General features: G+C 42.1%; 1 protein-coding gene and 1 long non-coding RNA gene across 2 annotated transcripts in view; one reads left to right on the top strand and one right to left on the bottom strand.

The window, feature by feature from the left end:
• Positions 1-6,314: 6,314 nt before the first annotated feature.
• On the bottom strand, positions 6,315-15,286 carry LOC310888845. Its single transcript, XR_014576209.1, has 2 exons — positions 8,398-15,286; positions 6,315-7,562 (listed from the first exon to the last, which is right to left on the bottom strand). It is a non-coding gene; the product is annotated as an uncharacterized lncRNA (long non-coding RNA).
• Positions 15,287-18,743: 3,457 nt separating this feature from the next.
• Positions 18,744-21,615, top strand: part of LOC310888846 (guanine nucleotide-binding protein G(q) subunit alpha-like) — a 185,032-nt gene continuing 182,160 nt past the window's right edge. The window contains exon 1 of the mRNA XM_083852459.1: positions 18,744-19,279. Coding sequence (XP_083708585.1) covers positions 19,118-19,279 — 162 coding nt within the window. The 5' untranslated portion in view covers positions 18,744-19,117. The remainder of the gene's footprint in view (positions 19,280-21,615) is intronic.

Below are 21,615 nucleotides of genomic sequence, written 5' to 3'. Positions count from 1 at the left end.
GTATAGGCTCCGAGAAATTCAGAGCACATGCTCAGTGAGGGGTGGTCGCACCTTGGAGGCGGGTAGCTTTTGGGATGGAGGTGCGTTTTGTTATTATAATGACATTATAATGAGCAAAGTTCACCAAAGTACAGCATTTTGTCAAAAACATGGCAGGTCGTTGGCCCACGGTAGCAAATATGCAGCTTATCGGTTCCAATGTACCTTTGAGTTCCCATCTTATCACAGAGCCTGGCCACGGTGTCTCCACTCCGCTCTACCCTCCATACAGTTCCTCTTAGAGTCAGCACGCCAAGTTCCCCTGGTGTGGCCAACATCTAAGGTTGAAGGCCTAGGGAACTTCTATGGAATGCAGCTAGACTCCACCCTGGAAGCTTCTTCAATGCTTTATCTTTTCTTAAAAATGTGAATATAAGCTTAATTTCTAAGTCACCTCAGGCAATTATTCCACACATCCTAACTCCAAATTTACACATAGCCCTAATCCTAACCCTAAAAATGAACCCAAACACTCAGCCTAACCCCCTAACCTCTAACCATAACCCTAACCCAAAGCTAACCCAAACACTAATACTAACTGCTAACCCTAACTGTAACATAACCCATAACATTAACTCCAACTCTAAACCTAACACTAATCTAACCCGTAATGCTAACCCTAACACTAACCGTCTCCCTAACAACCTAACCTGAATTTACCCTTTACCCTAACTTTTTACCCTAACCTGAATTTAACCTTTACCCTAACCCTAACCTGAATCTATACTGCTAATAATAAACCCTAACCCTAATTTGTTCCTCTAACCCTAATACAAACCCAAAGCCTAACCGTAACACCTAACCCTAATCCTAATCAGAAGCCCAAACCTAAACCCTAACCCCAGCCCAAATGCATAATCCTAAAACTAAACCCTAACCCTAATGCTCTCCCCTGACCCTAATTTGAAACCCTAACCCTTAACCTAAACCTAATCTGAACCATAACCCTAACCGTAACACTAAACCCTAAATTTTACCCTAACTTGAATCTGAACCCGAATGTGAACCCTAACCCAAACCGGAACCTTTAGCCCTAACGCGAAATGCAAAACCAAACCAAAATGCTAACCTGAGCCTGAACTCTAACACGAACCCCGATCACTAAGATAACAATAATGTCCCCACAAACTAAGTAGAAAGAAACACAAACTTTCCTAGGCCTTGTGGGACTCTGGACAACGTATGCTCCAGGCTATAGTCAGTTTGTGAGCCCTCTATATCGAGTGACTCGAAAGAGGAACTATTTTGAGTGGGGTACAACAACAAGCCATTGAACAGATTAAACAGGAAAAAGCTTGTGCAGTATCCCTTGGGCCTATCTGTACAGGACCAGCTGTGCAAAACGTGCTTTATGCTGCAGCTGGGGAGCATGGCCTCACATGGAGCCCCTGGCAGAAAACCCCGGGAGAAACTTGAGGTCAACCTCTGGGGTTCTGGGCTATTGAGGATCAGAAGCCCAATACACCCTGCCTGAAAAGGAGATACGAACAGCATATGAGGGGGTTCGAACTGCTTCAGAAGTCACACTCAGCAATAAAAGCTGGGGAAGGGGAAGGGTGTGTGTCCCACTATGAAAACGTCCATCTTCCTGAGCAATGGCTGCACTTATTGAGGCCCTCCTTCCCAAGGACATGGCCAAACATTGCTCACTGATGGGAAGTAGAGAATAACTGTGTTGTTGTTGTTGTTGTTGTTGTTGTTGTTTTTCCCTCTTTGCTTCCACATGGTCTTTGCTTGTTTTTTCCCCTCTTTCTTTTCCCTTTAATTAAATTATCCTTATCTCAACCTGTGAGCCTTTTTCTTTCCATCATACTTTCTTCTCCCCCTCTTCTTTTGAGCAGGGGGGGTGAGAGAGCAGTTGTGGTGGAGTTTAGCTGCCCAGCAGAGTAAAACCACCACAATCTCCTTAACTTACGTGAGAAACACTCCGTAGCCAATAACTTAGGCTCAGGCGAGGATCTCAGTGTAGTAATTTATTCGCGATTGCAATGGCGGGCGTCCCACAAGCAGGAGAGCACCGCACCTACTAGTCACACAGTAAGGTTTATATACTATATTTCTCAATGACCAGGACCCTCCCCTGTTTCCCCATTGACTGGGTAATCCAGGTTCACAACCTATCCGATGCTTCACAGACAATACATGGCCTTCAGTTGCTGGCCTGTTAAATTTCAAATTTCTTTTGACTTTTTTACTGTTTGAAGTGGTAATGTTTCTTCACTTATCTGACTTGACACTGTGATTTTCACCTAATTGTTCTAAGGAGTCTGGTTGTCTGCATTTTACAAGGTCGCCTGCTAAGCTTTCTTATCACTGCAAGCATATCTCAATACCACATTCCTTACCTTTAAACAATGTAACTCTGCAAAAACATTTTTATTCCCACAATTCCCCCCTTTTCTTCTTTTTTTATAAATTGTTGATTTTTGCAAAACTTTTCTCTAAGGTGTAATTTGGTAGATATCTTCTTCTTCTTCACCTTCTTTAACTCGATCCACATTCTTATTGATTGTTACCCACCAGAACAGTGACTCAAACCCTGCAGCAATTTGATTCCTGGCTCCCTGTTCATCGGGAACTCCTCTAGGCACCCCAATAGAATCTATGTACGCTCTATCATCAAATGATACTCCTAAGCTTCTTTTACTTCTTCTGGGTATTTGTGATGTTTCTCTTTCAAATGCCAGGGTGAAGGGTATAGCTAATTGAACAAGTGTACAAGTGCCTCCCCAGTTACATGGTAGGGTGGACCGTAAGATCTTCCCTCCACAGTACCACCAGAGATCTGCCCTGGGGATCTCAAGTCTTGAGCAGTTTCCCATCAAGTCCTTGGTAGCATTCAAGGTCCTCCTGCACAAGGCAAATTCTCCCAGATGCCGGGTAGCACTCACACCCTGCTGTGAGAGGCAAGCTGTACGGTTACCTATAGCTGTAGAGAATACAGGGGGAACCCTGATATTGCTATCATGCAAGGAAGGGAACAGCAAAGAGAGAGACAGGCCTCATTTACAGGCAGTCTTTTCTTGGTACAATGCAATCATACATCGCATCCCCTGGGAATCCTTGGTCCACCCCAATGGGCAGGGCACTATCTGGGCAATCAGTCATCCCGAGGCACAAGCATAGCAATTGCTATGGTTGAGACTCTGGACAGTATATTTGACCCATTCTATCCAGGCATTCACATCCCCATACCCTGTTTCAATCTCAAATGTTTGAACTGCCGCATTTCAAAGAGGGCCTCCTGTTTTCTCTCCTGTTTTCTCCTTGAGTTTCTCCCTTTCTCTGATGGCAATAGAGGATCGTTTCCATACAGCTATTCTCAATCTGGCTGTTGGGTCTCTACCAGTTATTTGTTCTCTCTGCTCAATTGTCATTGGGCATTTAAATCTCCACAAGCTAAAACCTCACAAGCATCAAACATGACAGATTGTGGTACGTAACCCTCTGTCACATTCACCCATATTTTGACAGGGTATCCCGTCTTACTGTTATCTGGTCATGCCTTTTCCAAGTTGCCAATTGACCAAGGCCTTCTCTGAGGTCTACAGTCACTAGAAACAAAAATTAATAATTGATTTTTCCCTGTCATTATTTTTAAACCTTAGGTTTCCAAATAATTGTCGATACAAAGAATAAGAAATATGTACACTACTACTAGAACAAAAACCCCGTGGGAGCACTTCAATTCGCTATAGTCCAGTCCTTTCTCTCACTCGCAAGTCACACTCATTAGTTACCTGTGAAAATAAAAGGTTAGTTTACAATTGTAAGCTTTTATCCTGCTCAGAGTCTATTATGAGATTTTTCTCTTCGATTTCAACTTCCAACAAGTCTTCTGTAGAAACAGCTTCCAAGGTACTAGGGTCGACGGATGCCTTCACTCGAGTATAGTGAGTCCAACCTTTTTCCGCAGTTCTTATGGCTGTTTCAGTGGTTAGTAGTACTTGGAATAGTCCTTCCCATTCAGGCCAGAGTTTTGATTCTTTCCAGGTCCGAATCAGGACCCAATTTCCTGGTTGATGGTGGTGAATGGGGAATTCCAAAGGTGGGGGTTGAGCCAACAACCCACAGGTCCTGAGAGATAACAAAGAAGAGGACAACCCCAGAATACAGTTCTTAAGAAAACTCTCTTGTTTTGAATTGTGGTATTCCATCCCTTCTGCCCAGAAAGGGCAATCCGAACAGCATCTCATATGGTGAAATTCCTATATCCTTTCTTGGTGCTGTTTGAACCTGTAGGAGTGCTAAAGGTAAGCATTTTACCCAAGGAAGTTGGGTTTCTAACACTAATTTAGTTAATTGCTTCTTTAACGTCTGGTTCATTCGCTCCACCTTCCCAGAAGAGGAGGGGTGCCAGGGGGTGTAAAAATTCCACTCAATCTCTAAGGCCTGCATTAACCCTTGCAGTACTTGTGAAGTGAAATGACCTCCTTGATCTGAATCAATGTTTTCAGCTATCCCATATCTAGGGACTATTTGCTCCAGTGATACCTTAGCCACCGTGTTTGCAGTGGCAGATATGGAGGGGAAAGCTTACACCCATCCAGTCACGTGGTCAATTAGGACAAACAAGTATTTAAGTCTCCCTCCTTTAGGTAACTCAGTAAAGTCTACCTGTATACTTTGAAAAAGTCGAATCTCTGGCTCCCATCCCCCTCTAGGTGGGTTACGGATGACCTTTTTATTTACCTTTTGACATATGGTACATCCTCTGCATATTTGCTTCACTGAAGTGTATATTCCTACATAGACATACTTACTTTTTTTAGCACAACATCACACATTGCTTGCACCCCCCAATGACTCTCTTGATGTAAAACGATTAATATTTACCTCATTGGTGCTTTATTCAGCATTTCTCTCCCATCAGGGAGTATCCATTTTCCCTCAGACTTCGTGGCTCCTGATTCCTTAAAAAAAAATCTTTCTCTTAAAACTTTTTAGTTCTTTCTTAGTTTTCAACAATTCCCTGAATCCTCTCTGGATTTATTCTCAGTTTTCCCTCAGACATTAGATGCCTTAAATACCTGACTTCTCTTTCTACATATTGTAATTTATTTTTCAATACTCCCAAGCCCTGCTTTCCCAGAAAGTTGAATAGCTTGTTAGTAGCTTCCTTCACAACTTTCTCCTGTCCTGACAATAAAAGATCATCTACATATTTGTAACAGTAATACCTCCTCAGGAGGTTGGAATTGCTCCAAAATCTGTTCGAGAAATTGCCCAAATTAATCGGTGGCTCTGTAAACCCCTGAGGTAAAACTGTCCATCTGTATTGTTGCTTCCGCCCCCATTTCAGGGTCTTTCCAGTCAGAGGTGAATATATCTTTGCTCTCAGGGCCTGAGAGCCCTCCATTAATACCACTGTTATTCCAGTCTAACAATTTACTATTTGAATGCCCAATTTCATCATCAAATCCCTTCCCAACAAGTTAGTCCCTGCCTTGGGTACATACAATAATTGCCCAGAGATCATTTTATCCCCTAGTCTCAGCTTGGTATCCCCCAAAGGTGGCACTGTTATCCCAGCCCCTTCTACCCCCATCACTTGTTAGGGTTTCATTAGTTAATTTAATCCCTGATACTTTACAGGCAAGTAATGACCTAGCTGCCCCACTGTATTGGGTTCACATGGCAAGGTTCGGGGGGGTGGGGGGGGGAGGCTGCAGTGGCAGCCCCCGCGAGGAGAATCCAGAAGCCTCCCCATGGCAGATAAGGGACAATTTCATCCGGCCCCAGAGGGGCCCACCGCTGCCCAGAGCCAAGCCGTGAGCAACACAGTCCGTGCCTCTGTGAGAGCACATCCAAGGAAACAAAAACAAACAATTGTTATAAATGACTGAGTCCCAAATAGGATTACAATCAGAGTTTACAATTTATTAAACGAATAGAGGCAAGCAAACAGCGCTGGGTGCGCCGGGAGTCTCTGCTCCACCGGGACGCACACCTGTTACGTAAGGCGGCTGGTTTTTATGCTCCTAGGCTAATACATATTCATTACTACTTCTAGAAGAGGCAGGGTTATTATAATTGGTTTCCCGAATCCGAAGTCCTCCCAGGTGCGCCTGCTTATCAGTCTCTGTTAGTTTCTCGGGGGCCGCTCGGACAGGGAGGCTCATATTCTTCCTCCTTATCTAGTGGTCTCTTGGCCGGCTGTCAGAAGTTACTGCACATTCGTGCAAAGTCAGCAGTTTTTCTCCGAAGAAATCCCTTTGTTCTCTTCTCGCCTAAACCCAGGCCTCAATGTTAACCCTTCAAAACCCCTTAGTGGCACGAATTGCTGGACCATTTCTTACAATTCCTCCCTTTTTTTTTTTTTTAATCATCAATTCGTGTCTCTCCTTCAACCTTTGTCAGTAACAATTGGATTTCATCAGTCAGTTCTCGGGGTGTCCACTTCTTAAGCATCATTATCGACACGTCACCTTTTCTCTCCACTGAAGTCATCACAAATTGGGTGCTATTTATTATCTGCCGTATCAACAACGTAAAGCAAGGTATCATACAAGGTATAAACAATAATGTCACTATACCACATAAAAATAAAAACAGCATCCTTTTAACCCATGGTTCACCAGGCAACCATGAAAAGAAATCCCAATCCATACCCTTCCAAGTTTGTACTGGGACGTGGGCTAGCTTTCTAATTTCCTTTGTTATCTGCTTGACCACTTTTCCATTATCATCAGTCTGTAGACAACAATTAGAATCATTCAGTTTTCCACATACTCCCCCTTCTTCTGCTAGTAAATAGTCTAAGACCATTCTATGTTGGAATATAGCATTTCTCATTTGAGTGGATTGGTCAGCCAAAAGATCCAAGGCTGTCGCTGTTTGATTTGTTACAACTTCGAGGATAGCTTGCAACCTAATTATTCGGTTCAAATTATAAATAGGTTCTCGGGCTCCTGATATCAACTCATTTGGGTTCCAGGTAGCTGGCCCATAATGCTGTATGATTCTTTCAGGAGGCCATTCATCCTTTCCCCATTTTTGGGCACTATCCCCGGATAAGGAAGTATCAATAGATCGTTTTACTCTGTTCAGGTCATCATATAATCTTATTCCTAAATGATTTCCTTGTGTTTGTGACAATAAAAAGAACAAGGGTCTTATGTACCCCCCATAGCATATTCCCGACCAGTTTCCAGGTAGCCTCTTGTAAGCATGTTTGCCACACACCCAATAATGTCCCTTTAGGGCCCACGTCCCGTTTGGAAAATGACCATCCCATCCATCTTTACCCTTTGGGGCGTGATAATACAGAGTGTCCTTGTTACCGAGTGGTCCTGTTACAATGTCTGCCCCGTTTGTACTCGTATATGCACGCTTCCAAGCTCCCACGTTGGGTTTCCACTTACAGTCACAATTCAGTTCTCTTTGGCGACCTGTCATATTATAAGCCTTTTTCGCCGTCCAATCTTGAGAGTGTGGGAAGCGCCTTCAATCATGGGGTTGGGCCCGCTTTCAAAGCTTGTGTTACCATTCAGCCCTTCAGGGTGATCCAGCTCCTGGAAAAACTAATCACAATTTTATTATGGGTTTAAAAGGTTCTCATGTTATTTTTCTCAGGACAAACTGATCTTGGTGTGGGAGAAGTCCGGTCGAGGCACTCTCACTCGGCGGTCAATACCCATAGGGGTTGCCTCCCTCGGTAGACCATACACGCCGCAGTGGAGGGTCCTACCCCGGTCTTGCCTTCTCCCTTTCCTCCCTTCAGCCTTGTCCTCTTTATCCAGTGCCCTTAATTCATGCAGAACCTCATTGCTGGGATATCAGTTCCTCTTTAGTCTCAGTTTCAGTTCCCCAGGAGTGGACTCAACCCTCCAGGCTTCGGTAGTTATTGGTCCTTTTATTCTGGATGCGTGGGTCCAACCCCTTTCTGCTGTTCTCACAGCTGTTTCAGTAGTAAGTAAAACAAGGTACAGTCCCTCCCATCGGGGGTTCAATGATTCTTCTCTCCAGGTTTTTATTAAGACCTTGTCTCCTGGTTGTATTTTATGAATAGCAAATCCTAAAGGTGGTGTCTGAGTCATCATCCCAATTTCTCTTATCTCCTGTAATCTCCTTCCAATGGTAATTATGTATTTCTGGATACTATGATCCTCAACTACATTGTTCCCTAGGGGCATCCCTTGAGAATAAGGCATACCATATAACATTTCATATGATGATAACCAGTCTCACTGTGTGGTTTAGTTCTTATGTTTAAAAGTGCCAATGGTAAGCATTTCGTCCAGGGCAGCTGTGTCTCGATCATTAACTTAGCCAATTGTTGTTTTATTGTTTGATTCATCCTTTCTACTTTCCCTGAGCTTTGTGGGTGCCACGGAGTGTGGTATTCCCACTGAATACCTTTCAAGGGGTACATCCTTCAAATCTTTGTGGCTGGCGTATGTTCGATTATTTCCACACAATTGTGTTCCAACGGTCCTTCTTCTGGAACGGTTCCTAGAAATACTGCTGGATATAACAGGTTAGTCGTTTTCAAGGTTATGTCATCTTGTTCAGTTAGGATTGCCTGATATTTCATCTTCCAGCTGGGTGATAACCAGTGCCCCCCCCCCCCTTTGTTCCAAAACGGTTGTTACCATATTTGGTCCAAAAACTTCAATATGTTTTCCCATTTGAAGGCAAATAATTTTCTACTATCTTTATCAAGAGGTATGCAAAAGAAGGCATCCTTTAAATCTATCACGGTAAACCATTTATATTTCCCTTTCACAGATGTTAACAATGTGTAAGGATTAGCTACTACCGGGTGAATATTCTTTGTTATTTCATTTATTGCTCTAAGATCTTGTACAAATCTATACTCGCCATTCGGCTTCTTTACTGGAAAAATTGGAGTATTGTATTCCGATTTACATTCTTCCAGAATCTGATATTTGAGAAATTTGTCAATAATTTTCACCATTCCTGTGCCTAGCTTCTATCTTAAGTGGATATTGTTTGATTCAAACAGGTTTGGCTCCTTCCTTTAATTCCACCTTTACCAGTTGTGCCAGTTTCGACTTCCCTGGTACATCTGTTTCCCGTACTGTTGCTATAACTGCATTTTCTACTTCTCTTGGAATATTAACAAAGGGTTTATCTTTGATCATTAGGATTTGTCCTACTTTGGACTCAGGTACCTTCATTATTAATTCTCCATCCTCAAAGGTTATTGTTGCATCTAATTTGGCTAATAGATCCCGTCCCAAGAGTGGCATCGGGCATTCTGGTACATACTAAAATTCATGGGTTAGTTCCTTACCCCCAAAACGCAAATCAAGGGGTTGTAAGAATGGCCTTTCCTCCTCTTTCCCTGTGGCTCCAATTATTGTAGTTGTCTTAGTTCCTAATCGTCCTTTTAAACTATTTAACACTGAATATGTTGCTCCTATTACATTTACAGCCTAATTAACACAGAGAAAGAAGCTCCCATAACCAACAAAAAATTCAAGCCTCTGTCTTCGTTTCCTAGCTTTATTTCAACTAGTGGACCTGCTAGGGTAGATGCCCCAGGTCCCCATCATTCCTGACTGTTGTTTGTCCTGCAGCCTAAGACAATTTCTTTCTGATATCAGGGGCTGATTGCCCTGGAAAGAGGTTAGCCAGTTGCCTCTCTCTCTCTTTTTTTTTTTTTTTTTTTTTTTTTTTAAGCCAGGTCCATTTTTTTTTTTTTCATTGCATTTCAAAGTTGGTCCAGAAATTCAAAAATTCCATAAATTCCATAGGGGTTTCTTTTGGACCTTGTTGGAACAGATTCTCAATTCCCAATAGCCAATTTAACCAGATTTTAGTATTTACATAATTTCCGGGGTGATTAGGGTCTCAGTGAGGGGGTCGGTCAGGGGAATGCAATCGTTGAAAGTTCCCTGAGCGGTCCCATTGGCAATCTGAGCTCACACAGGAACTCAGGTTGTTTCAAGAGTTAGCTGCTTTTCTGTTTCCACGACAACTCTCTCGGACCCATCACGGTCCCCCTGCCCCAGAGGGTTCACACCCGCTATTTAGAGATCTCAGCCTCGGGTTGAGAGGGAACTATTAACATTCCTACATCCTCTTTCCCTGCTCATTCAACTTCAAACAGCTCTGTTAAATACTACATGCCACACAACCTTTAACACCTTCAACAATCCTTTTAACGCTTCCTTTATCTTTCTCCAGCCCGTACTTTTCTAATGCCAACACCAAAGGCTCAGTCAGGGGCCAACTTAATTCCAAACCTTTTCCCTCCAACATGCTGAAACAACATATCACTATACAACATTTCATCCTATTTTCCTTCTCTCCTCAAAAACATTAATTGCAAGACACTGTTATAGTCGATTGATCCATAAAGTGGCCATTTAGTTTATATAGTGGCCACCATTGATTGCAATACTTAGTGAAAGTCCTCTTGCTTTCTGTGCCCCCATTTCTAACAATATCCTTCCAATGTGCCAATATGCACCCAAGGAGGCTTTTTCTTTTTTAGGACGTCTTTTTTTTTTTTTTTTTTTTTGGATTTTCCCCTTTTCCTTGATTTCCCATTCCCTTTTATTTATTTATATTAGTTACTGTCCCTTGTTTCAATTTCCACGCAAACCTTTTTATTGCAGGTTTTTACTATCTTTTCCTAATCTTCTTCCCAAATGTCCCAATTCTCTGGGATTAAACTCTTCTTTCCACATACAAACTTTACTATTTCAGATTATTAATGAGCCCCATTCCAATCATAAATCCGCAGGACTTCGGAAAAACACCTGAAGCACTCAGCCTTCTGTCTTCTAGACAAACAATAACACCTTTTCCACAAAATTTACATTTCAATAAGACCGAATTTCAAGCCAAATGCTAATTTTTCTCATGCACTTTGTTAGTAAGCCTACACAAAACAAGGAATCACTCCTGTGTATCCGTCAAGATGGGGGTTTAAAAAGGTATTGAGGCCTAAATAAATTCGCTCTCCCCCTTCTTACCAAATTCCCAGGGCTCAGGCCCGAACCACCAAAGAAGTGACTCTCCATTCTACCACTTTGATAATCAGTCAGCCCCGCTCCCCCGATACTTGGGAAACTGACCGAACACCACCGCGAATATACCCAAACTTCTAAACTGTTACTTAGATAATGCTCCCACCTTCCTCCTTGACACAGTCAAAACATTTAAGAACAAAACAGGATTACAAGATGCACCACCGGGGGTGGATTGTTAGGATACAGAGGTGGTAGGTTATCCAATGACTCCCATTCATCATCTTTTTCTTTTTCCTTTTTTTTTTATTTTTTATTTTTTTGTTCTCTTCTTCGTCAAACTTCTCGTCTGCTTTTAGTGTAAATATTGAGGCTGGAAAAGGACGTGAGATCCTGATCCATAATCCTGCATAATCACTTTCCTCCTGGCTAAAAGGTTCCTTTGAATTAACATGTATATTTAAGGCCTGGCAAACCCAGTCTTCAAAGGATCCGAAAACGGGCCAAAAGACATGTGGTCTTAAAGGCTCCTTTGGCCATTCTGTCATACAATACTGAACCATTTTTAATTTACTTTTTCCCTTTTCTGGGGCCCCTATCGTTCCAATTTCTAATCATTATCCCTAATGGACTTTCTGGTGGTATGTCTGGTAATTTGCTCCCTTTTCTCTGGTCCCGGGTCTTCAATTTTGTCTGACCCATCTAGGAATTTTACTGTGGCAATTCCTACAGCCCTTGGTTGCCTTAGTGAGAGTGTCTTGCAGGGGGTTTAGGACCTATCACCCACCCACGAATCCTATAGGAATCGCTTCGGTCCTTCACCGGCCAAGTCCCTCGCGGGAGATTGGAACCGCGGTTAGAAGACCTCCACAATCGCTTCGGAACTACGTTCCATCTCAGTCACACTCTCACACACACAGGCAACCGAAACCCACCCAACCGAACGGTATACGCCTTAAATACTTACGACTCCGTCGTCTTCGTTCGGATCTTCGCGCGCAGAATTACGGGCAAAATATAGTGCTGCAGCCGGCAAAGGGAGCTCATAAAAAAATCTAAATCTTTGCTTGCCCTTATTCAGGTTCAAGATGGCATTAGCCCTGACCTGACTCGAACAGGAGCCACCAAATGGTGGGGGCGCCCCTCCTAGATCAAGTCAGAATTCAGGAACCAAGACCATCCCGGACGAGCCCCCAATTGTTATAAATGACTGAGTCCCAAATAGGATTACAATCAGAGTTTACAATTTATTAAACGAATAGAGGCAAGCAAACAGCGCTGGGTGCGCCGGGAGTCTCTGCTCCACCGGGACGCACACCTGTTACGTAAGGCGGCTGGTTTTTATGCTCCTAGGCTAATACATATTCATTACTACTTCTAGAAGAGGCAGGGTTATTATAATTGGTTTCCCGAATCCGAAGTCCTCCCAGGTGCGCCTGCTTATCAGTCTCTGTTAGTTTCTCGGGGGCCGCTCGGACAGGGAGGCTCATATTCTTCCTCCTTATCTAGTGGTCTCTTGGCCGGCTGTCAGAAGTTACTGCACATTCGTGCAAAGTCAGCAGTTTTTCTCCGAAGAAATCCCTTTGTTCTCTTCTCGCCTAAACCCAGGCCTCAATGTTAACCCTTCAAAACCCCTTAGTGGCACGAATTGCTGGACCATTTCTTACACAAACAAACAAAAACCTGCTGCTCAACAGCAGCTGGGAGAGCGAGGAGTGAGAAACCTCCCCGCAGACACCAAAGTCAGTGCAGAAGGAGGGGGAGGAGGCGCTCCAGGCACCGGAGCCGAAGACCCCTGCAGCCTGTGGAGAGGCCCCTGGTGGAGCAGGCTGCCCCCCCCCCGTCCCCCCCCCTTCCCGATACTTGGGAAACTGACCAAACACCACAGCAAATATACCAAAACTTCTAGACTGTTACTTAGATAATGCCTACATCCTCTTTCCCTGCTCATTCAACTTTCCCAACCCATTCAAAAAACAGCTCTGTCAAACATTACATACCACACCTTTAACACCTTCAATAACCCTTTTTAACACTTCTTCTTATCTTTCTCCAGCCTGTACTTTCCCATTTTCCTTCTCTCCTCCTGTTCCTATTTGAAGTGGCCAGCCTGGCCACACTTCAAAGCCTGTACCTGAGCTTTCCTTGCCTGCCGTTCCTTCATCTCTCTTCCTCTCCTTTCCATCCTGGCCCTGACTCCTCCTGAAAAATTTCTTCCTCTTTCTCCAATCCTCTGCCTCACTACCAGGTACACTGTCAATACCATTAGTTTCGCTCTCTGCTTTTCCTTCTCATCTCCCCTCCTGACATACAACTTCAGGGCCTCCCTCAGGAGGGCCCCCCACAGTGACTGTTCACTACATCCTCCCACCCTCCGGAGCTTTTTCTGTGTATCTGGGCAGGCTTTAATCACAAAATGAACTTTCAAGAGCCCCCAGGACACCGGGTCCCCGGGTCTCACCCCGAGCACTCCCCCACCCCGACCCCAAGTCTCCCACATGACCCCTGTGTAGCGCACTATCACCACTCCAGCCAGGATCGGCAAGTGGGCACCCCTGCTCTGCAGGTATTACCCCTGGTCCTGGAGGATGAGCTCCTTCCCATTCTTGTATAGCAGCTCTCCTCCTGATCATTCTCATTTCTTCCCCTGTAAACAACATACTTAGTATAGACATCATTTCCCCCCAAGAGTATAAGTTAGGTCCTAGGAACTGGTCTAATTGTTCAGCTAGCCTGATGGGGTCCTCAATTAAAGACTTCATCTCCTTCTTAAAACCCCTAACACCTCTCTGCCGGTAAGGAGAGGGGGGAGTTCACCTAAGAGGATACACAGTTAGCGTTAGTACTGTTAGTATCAGGGAAGGCAAAATTCTCAGTATCTCTTCTACATTGTTCTAATTTTTACCAGAGCCTAGAGTACGCTCCTTCTCTAGGGACAGTGTTAATCACAGTCCCTGTCTCCCTTCCTGGAGCGACTGCTGCTGCCATCGGTGCAATATTAGGATTATAGGGAGCATAACTTGGCTCCTTCTCTGAAAAAAGAATCTTATTGTTTACATGTAAATTTAAAGCCTGAATTTTCATCAGACCCGTGTTTTGGCCAAAATACTGCTGTTTCCTTAATTGGTTCTTTTGTCCAGACTGATACACAATATTTAACCATTTTCTTCTTTTATCATCTCCTCTAATTTTGGGATTATTTTTCCAATTTCTTATCATTCTTCAGGAAGAACTGTCGGTAGGCACTCCCCCAGGGATATCTCCCTGTCTCCTGGAACCCATATTTTCCCATTTTTCCTAGCCCTTGTCAGTGTGCTGCTACAGAAATTTCCCTCCTGCAGGGTACCACAGACTAATGTTCCGATTCTGGAAAATGGGGGTGTACTGCCAAGCACTTCACCGTGCAAGGGGTACCGTACACCAAATTTCCCGAGACACTTCCTTTCTCTCCCTTATCTCACGCTTCGTCCATCTCCAGCCGCGCCCTTCAAGGAGCTACGGAACCGCGGATCAGGACTCCACACTCGCTTCGTACAAAAGTACATCTCAATCACACGTCACACAGAGTCTCACCCGACCCCCAAGGCAATACTTAATATTTCTTACCTTGGCCTGTGCACAGAGCTACCAAATCAGTTCTTAAACCCCAAGTGCCTACCTTCTTCCCTTCCCCACTACTTCATGGATCCTGCCTCTTTAATCAGTCTCGGGCCCTCTGTCAGCTCTCCGCAGAACTGCCACTGTTGATGCACAGGACCGCTGAAATCAGCGGGGCATGCCTTCCTGCTGCTGCGGCGGTGGGGCTCCCCCGTAGGTGACTGGATCCCGGACCAGCCCCCAAATTGTGAGAAACACTCTGTAGCCAGTAACTTAGGCTCAGGCGAGGATCTCAGTGAAGAAGTAATTTATTCGCGATTGCAATGGCGGGCGTCCCACAAGCAGGAGTGCACCTACTAGTCACACAGTACGGTTTATATACTTTATTTCTCGATGACCAGGACCCTCCCCTGTTTCCCCATTGACTGGGTAATCCAGGTTCACAACCTATCCGATGCTTCACAGACAATACATGGCCTTCAGTTGCTGGCCTGTTAAATTTCAAATTTCTTTTTCTTTTTTCTTTTTTTTCTTTTTTTCTTTTTTTCAATTTCTTTTTTACTGTTTGAAGTGGTAAAGTTTCTTCACTTATCTGACTTGACTTGACACCGTGATTTTCACCTAATTGCTCTAAGGAGTCTGGTTGTCTGCATTTTACAAGGTCACCTGCTAAATTTTCTTATCACTGCAAGTATATCTCAATACCACATTCCTTACCTTTAAACAATGTAACTCTGCAAAAACAACATTTTTATTCCCACAGTGACTAACAGGGTAGTGGATTTTCCCCCTCTCCCCCTGCACTTCTATATTAAGAATCTCCTTTTCCTCTCTTTCCCTAAAGGCTTTTCTAACTTAGACATAAAATATCAACCAATAAAATATGACCCTGTTGTTCTTGCCTTTTTGAATTTAAAAATACATTTGGTCAAATTTAGAAATGGAAAAGGAGAGTTAGGCTTAGCTTAGCATAATTTGTTCTCTTAACAGATGCCAGTATGTATTTTGCTTTGAGAATGGCATTTTAGTTGTTTTAATTTAAAAACGGCCTTATATTCAATCACACAAGATTACACTTCAGATTTGTTACAATGCAGAGAAATGGGAAAACATTACTGATATCCATTGTGCACCAATGTGTAAGTAAAATCTGTGTACCTAAGCTCCTGGTCTTGAATTATTCCTCTGAATCTTCCTGGTAGCCAGCACATGAAGTTTGAAGTCACTCTGCCATGAGCTGCATTGCCACCTATCTGAAATGAACCACGTTGTAAGTTTTTTCCGTAAGTTTCACAGAGCAAAGCATATTCTGTTTTACCATTTTGTAGTTTCATTTTTCAGGATTTGCACCAAGAAAAATAGCAGCAATGCAATAAACTGTGCATGATGTTTGTGTATAAGGGGTTAATGCTGCATTTAAGCAATTTGACTTCCTTCCCAGCTCTGCTATCAGTAAAATCCACGCTCCACCAGGAATAATGCTGTAATCATTGCAGCTTTGTTTAGCTAACCCTGGGGATTCATTATGCCCAACTTTTCCTTGATTTGTTGTAGTTAACAACGTTGCTTGTTTTTTTTCCCCCAACTATTCTAGTTGTGGGGGAAGTATCTGAGCAAATCCCTGGAGGCATGCATGTATTTTGTGTTCTGCCACTACTAAGAAGCTTTCTTTTTACCTAAAGAGGATTTTTTACAGACATACTTTACTTCATAAGTAAAAAAAAAACAAACAATACTTTAAACTTTCTCTGTGTGCTTTTCTTGTCAGTTACAGTTTAAAAATATTGACTTTCTTCCCCTTGATCATAACAATCTAAGAGAAGCTATTAATGTGAAGATTTGATAAGTTCCTGCATATTGTGCTGAAAATGACCATGTTCCCTTCCTAATAATTTCTGTGCAATCCCGTAAATTTTATTATATCTATCATTCATATTCTTTTATTCTATTTTGGTGCATTCTGTGCTGGAAACTTTCCACGATTTCCTTTTTTACTAGGACTGCTTTTCACACTTTGCTCCTGTACATGTGATGCTACATGCAGTTAAGGAGGACTCAAAATGTTCTCATCATTGTTGCTGCTGGATTAACCACAAAAATTACAGTCTGTGGGAAGAAACAGGATGGTTTTTGAGCATTGGCCTGAGAAGGGGCAAAACTGAGGAAGCACACGAGCAGAGAGAAATAACATTTCTATACATGTACATATAGTATTATACATTGTGCGTGTGTGTGGCTATATGAAAAAAGACATTGGGTCCAACCCTGTCCATTTACAGACTTCCAGAAAAGCTGAAGATAGGAGTAAAAATAGTTTTAATACAGAACCAGTGAATCGTAATCTTTGCAAATTTTGGTATACCTTTAGATCGTGAAATATAATTTGTTATCAGCCTTTGGCTGACAGAGCCTTAGTATAGTACCACCCAATTAAAGAATCACAAAGCTGAACAAGGTCTAGACTCCTTATGTTTTACATACTCCTCTGGATTTTTGTTTGCCTATATATTGCAATTTCTATAGACTCATTTTCAAAGTGTAAATAATCTGAAATAGTCTTCTCTACTGTAATGCAGTTGGCTTTATTGGCATGTTTTCTTTTCAATTGTGTGTGATTTTGATTGCTACCTAAACTCCCAGTAAAGAATTAAAAGAATCACAAGGTCTGATTTTTATTTCATTTTATTTTTAAACAAAGTATATGATACAAACATGTTCTTACCATCTCAGTTGCTAAATTTGCATTTTGTGATTCTTTTTGAAGGGATATGGATTCCCTCTTAAAGAAGCATCATGTTAACCAAAAATGGAAGTTACTTTGTGTTCCAATGATTTACAGACATTTGGTGCAAATTATTTTTTTTATGTATTAGTTAAAGCAAAATTCTCATTTGTTAATCATGTCAAAAAGACATGCCACATACTATTCTGTGTTTTATGGGTTCACAGACTTTTGTACCTAAATGTGTGGTGTATATTTTGTGGGAAAAACTGAAAAATATTACAGAATGTGTGATATGCTATTTTATTTCACTTCATATATAAAAACATGACTCCATTGTGTAGGTTTCAGAGAAAGGGAAAAACTGAGATCTAAGGGTAGCCAAAACCTATTTTTAGTATGCAGTAGTTCTGTATTGCCTAAGTCTGTAATTTTATAAACTTGAGAAGTCATGTTCTTTCCCCTCTGGTAGATTACATCCTGGTGGCCAGTCAGTACCTTGCAGAGATGGTCTGTGTATTTGGTGCTCTGTATCTAACATTGTGCTTGACTTTCTGGGAATGCGTGTGTAAGGAAGACTTGTTTTAGAAGTTTGTTTTCTACACGTGGGAGATGGGGCTGAAGGTTTCAAAACGAAGTCCATGGTAAAGGCAAAAGATTTTAGAGGCTTCCAGGTTAGATTTTGCAATGTGCTACCTCAGAAGGACTTAAGGGTTGCCAGCGCAGCATTGTGCTTTAACATTGCATTGCATTGCTTGTGTAATACTCTACTCTGAGACACCAAAAACATCATGTAAAGCATAAGGCTTCCTTTGTCCTAGGAGCCAAGTATTATGGCATGAATCCAGGCTGAAAGGCTGAGAAGCACTGCATGCAGGTAAATGCATTGCATTTTGTGGAGGGCTAAGTAGCTAGGCAAACATACAGCATTCATATGGCTGTGCAACTGTTCGTTCTAAATTTCGATTTCTCTTTATAAATTATTCATATGTTTGCTTAGATAAGCTCTCCTAATCACAGAGGATGAGGTCACTGAATTGGGCCAAAGAAAAAGATGCTGCGTGATATATTCTGTGAAATTCCCAACAAGCAGATCTTAACTTTAAATTTACAAACATTCAGAATGTTAACTTAAAAACTTATTATTTGTGCTTTGTGTAAAGTACAAAGATGCAAAGAAATTTAAAGGAAGGAATGACTGCCCATTAAAAAATATGAGCCAAATTTTAATTAAAATGGATTTTATATGTTTCTGAGGTAAAGATTGCAGAACTGTAATTATATAGAACTAATTGCCTTTCTAACATTTATGTATTGGTTGTATACCAATTGTTGCTTATCATAATGTCCTGAAGGTTGGCCAAGAAAGATTTCTTTTTCTTACTCTATGAGTAAAAACCTATCATAGTAATTCCCCAACATTAGATGTTGTTGAGAACTATATCTTCAGGAATGGGGATTTATGGTTATATGGTTATAATTTTAAATACGCAATGGTATATTATAGATATTTTGGAGTGTATATTTTGTTTTAGTTATTAGCTATTAACTAGCTCATTGCTATCTATTTCTATTTCTATTTTGTCTTCAAAATAAAAGTTTTAATTCGGTGTTGCTTCAGTTGTTACTATAATACTGCTGTTTTGATGTTTAACTTGTCCTTGTAGTCACCATGTAAGCAACGTAACCACTTGACAATGTTCTGTCCTGCACTGAACAAGCTGTCTGCTTTGTGCAGAAAAGTCATCTCTCTGTCCAGTGGCTGAAGTATATTCTTCTCATTTGTCTTGCAGGCACAGGAGAGAGTGGCAAAAGCATGTTCATCAAACAGATGAGAATCATCCACGGATCAGGTTACTCTGATGAAGACAAAAGGGGCTTTACAAAACTGGTGTACCAGAATATATTTACAGCAATGCAGGCCATGATCAGAGCCATGGATACCCTCAAAATACCATACAAATATGAACATAATAAGGTGAGATTTTTGTTTATTTCCATAGCTGAAGCTTTTCCTCTTTTACCTTTAGGGAGCATACTGAAGGTCTCTAAAAATTATACATCGTGTACAAATTATATTCTACCTAAAATTTAGAAGAAAAGGGCTTCTTCCAGTCCTGCCTTGACTTCCCTGCCATTTGCACTGCTCTGACAGCACAGAGGTGCTGCTCTTAAGAAGATATCTGGGGGTGGGAGGGTTGTCATAGCAAGAGGGTTAAGGGGTTAAGAGCAGGCTGGCATTTGCCTGTGACTTGAGTTGCCTCTTTTCCTTTCCTCCCATTCCATGTTGTTGTGGTTTAACCCGGCTGGCAGCTTAACACCACACAGCCGTTTGCTCACCCTCCCCCCTCCCTCTCTGGGATGGGGGAGAGAAACGGGAAAGTGAAGCCTGTGAGTTGAGATAAAGACAGTTTATTAAGACAGGAAAATAATAATAACAATAATATTGATAATAGTACAACTAATAATAATGTGTACGAAACAAGTGATGCACAATTGCAATTGCTCACCACCCGCTGACCGATGCCCAGCCTATCCCCGAGCAGCCGGCCCCCCCACCCCCCCTGGCTAGCCACCCCTATATATTGTTTAGCATGACGTCAGATGGTATGGAATACCCCTTTGGCCAGTTTGGGTCAGCTGTCCTGGGTCTGTCCCCTCCCAGCTCCTGCTGCACCCCTAGCCTGCCCGCTGGCAGGACAGAGCGAGAAGCTGAAAAGTTCTTGGCCTGGTGTAAGCACTGCTCTGCAACAATTAAAACATCAGCATGTTATCAGCGCTCTTCTCATCCTAATCCAAAACATAGCACCCTACCAGCTACTAGGAGGAAAATTAACTCTGTCCTAACTGAAACCAGGACACATGTCTGGGCCAGAGCACAGTTAAGACATTCTTCTGGTTTGTACCAGTACTATTTAAGACTTTCCATTAATATTATGTGGGGAAAAATCAAATTTATTAGAAAAATAGGTGGGGATATCTTGTTGAGTGTGAGTATATTATGAAATAAAACTTTTGACAGAAGGCCTTAGAATAAGCCAATTCTTTTGAAAGTGATGATATCGCTGAAATTTAGAAAAATAAAATACCTTTAAAGCATTTTGTAAGTTTTATCTTTGGTTAGCCTGACTTTGTTTATTTTTTATTTTTTTAAATATTTCCTTTCTAATAGAAAGGGAACTGGCATGCTAGAAACCTTCCCATGGAAGGCACTGAGGTTGTCAGATTTTGGCAAGCACAACAAATATTCCACCATGCTTCATACAGACACTGAGCCCAGCCAAGCTGAAAACTGAAGGCACGGATTCTTTCTTCACCTGAGCAAGTACCCAATAGGTAAGAGCAAGCAGTGCCTTTCCTATGGGTGAATGCAGGCATTCCCCTAACACCAGGTGAAAATGTCTTAAAAGAATTAAATACAAATTTGAGAAACATCTAAATCTCTCTGCATACCTGGTGTACATCCGATCTAAGGATATCAAGTCAAATCTTAGCTCTTTTCTGACTTAGGCAAACAGACAAGTAATTCAAAATGGCTGAAAATCCAGCTCCTACTTTGGCAAGTCAGTTCAGGCTAATCTCAAACCAGTGCACGCTAGTAAGCATCAACCCTAGATCCTACATGATCCCTTTCAGAGGGGACTATCACAACCCTCTTCACAAAGCAAGCTGCTCCTCTAGGAAAACACCCACTATTTTGACATCAGCACAACAGTACAAGGTAAGAATATCGCAGGCAGCCTCTGAGTAAAGTAACACTTCCTCCTGAACTACTACAATACAGAAATCTATAATTGTAAAGAGTTGGATTAAAGACATGACAGAATGCTACAAGTACTGGCACAAGGCAGTAACAGGCATTATGAAAATCAGCTGTGATTAAATTCAGTTAATAGCTCACAGTTTACAGAAGTAATATGGTCTTGTTCATGCTTTACTTTGCATAAATTCAATATCCACGAGGTTCTCATTGAATGGGAAACTGGCACAGGCCTGCTGGATGAAGCTGAGCCACCCTTCCCCCTTTCATTTCTCTCAGTCTTGACTACACTTTCGTGTTTCACAGCTGAGAAACAACATACTCAGCAACTTGAAAAATACATCATCGCCTTGTCTTTCTCATTCCCCTTTGTTTTTCTCCAATGTAAGTTGATTTTAAAAGTGGAGAGAGAGAGCTTAAGAAAGCCAGGGAAATGCTACCACAGGACCTCTACTTTAACTGATGATTACTAAAAATAAATCAGTACTAGAGTTGTTTGTTAAGTGACAGAACTGCTCTTCCATTTATTTCAAATCAAACTGATTCTAAACTTG

Source organism: Anser anser, assembly GCF_964211835.1.
Source record: "Anser anser genome assembly, contig: SUPER_W_unloc_2, whole genome shotgun sequence".
Classification (NCBI taxonomy): domain Eukaryota; kingdom Metazoa; phylum Chordata; class Aves; order Anseriformes; family Anatidae; genus Anser; species Anser anser.
The sequence above is the reverse complement of the archived record's forward strand: the minus strand, read 5'-3'. Positions and strand labels throughout refer to the sequence as shown.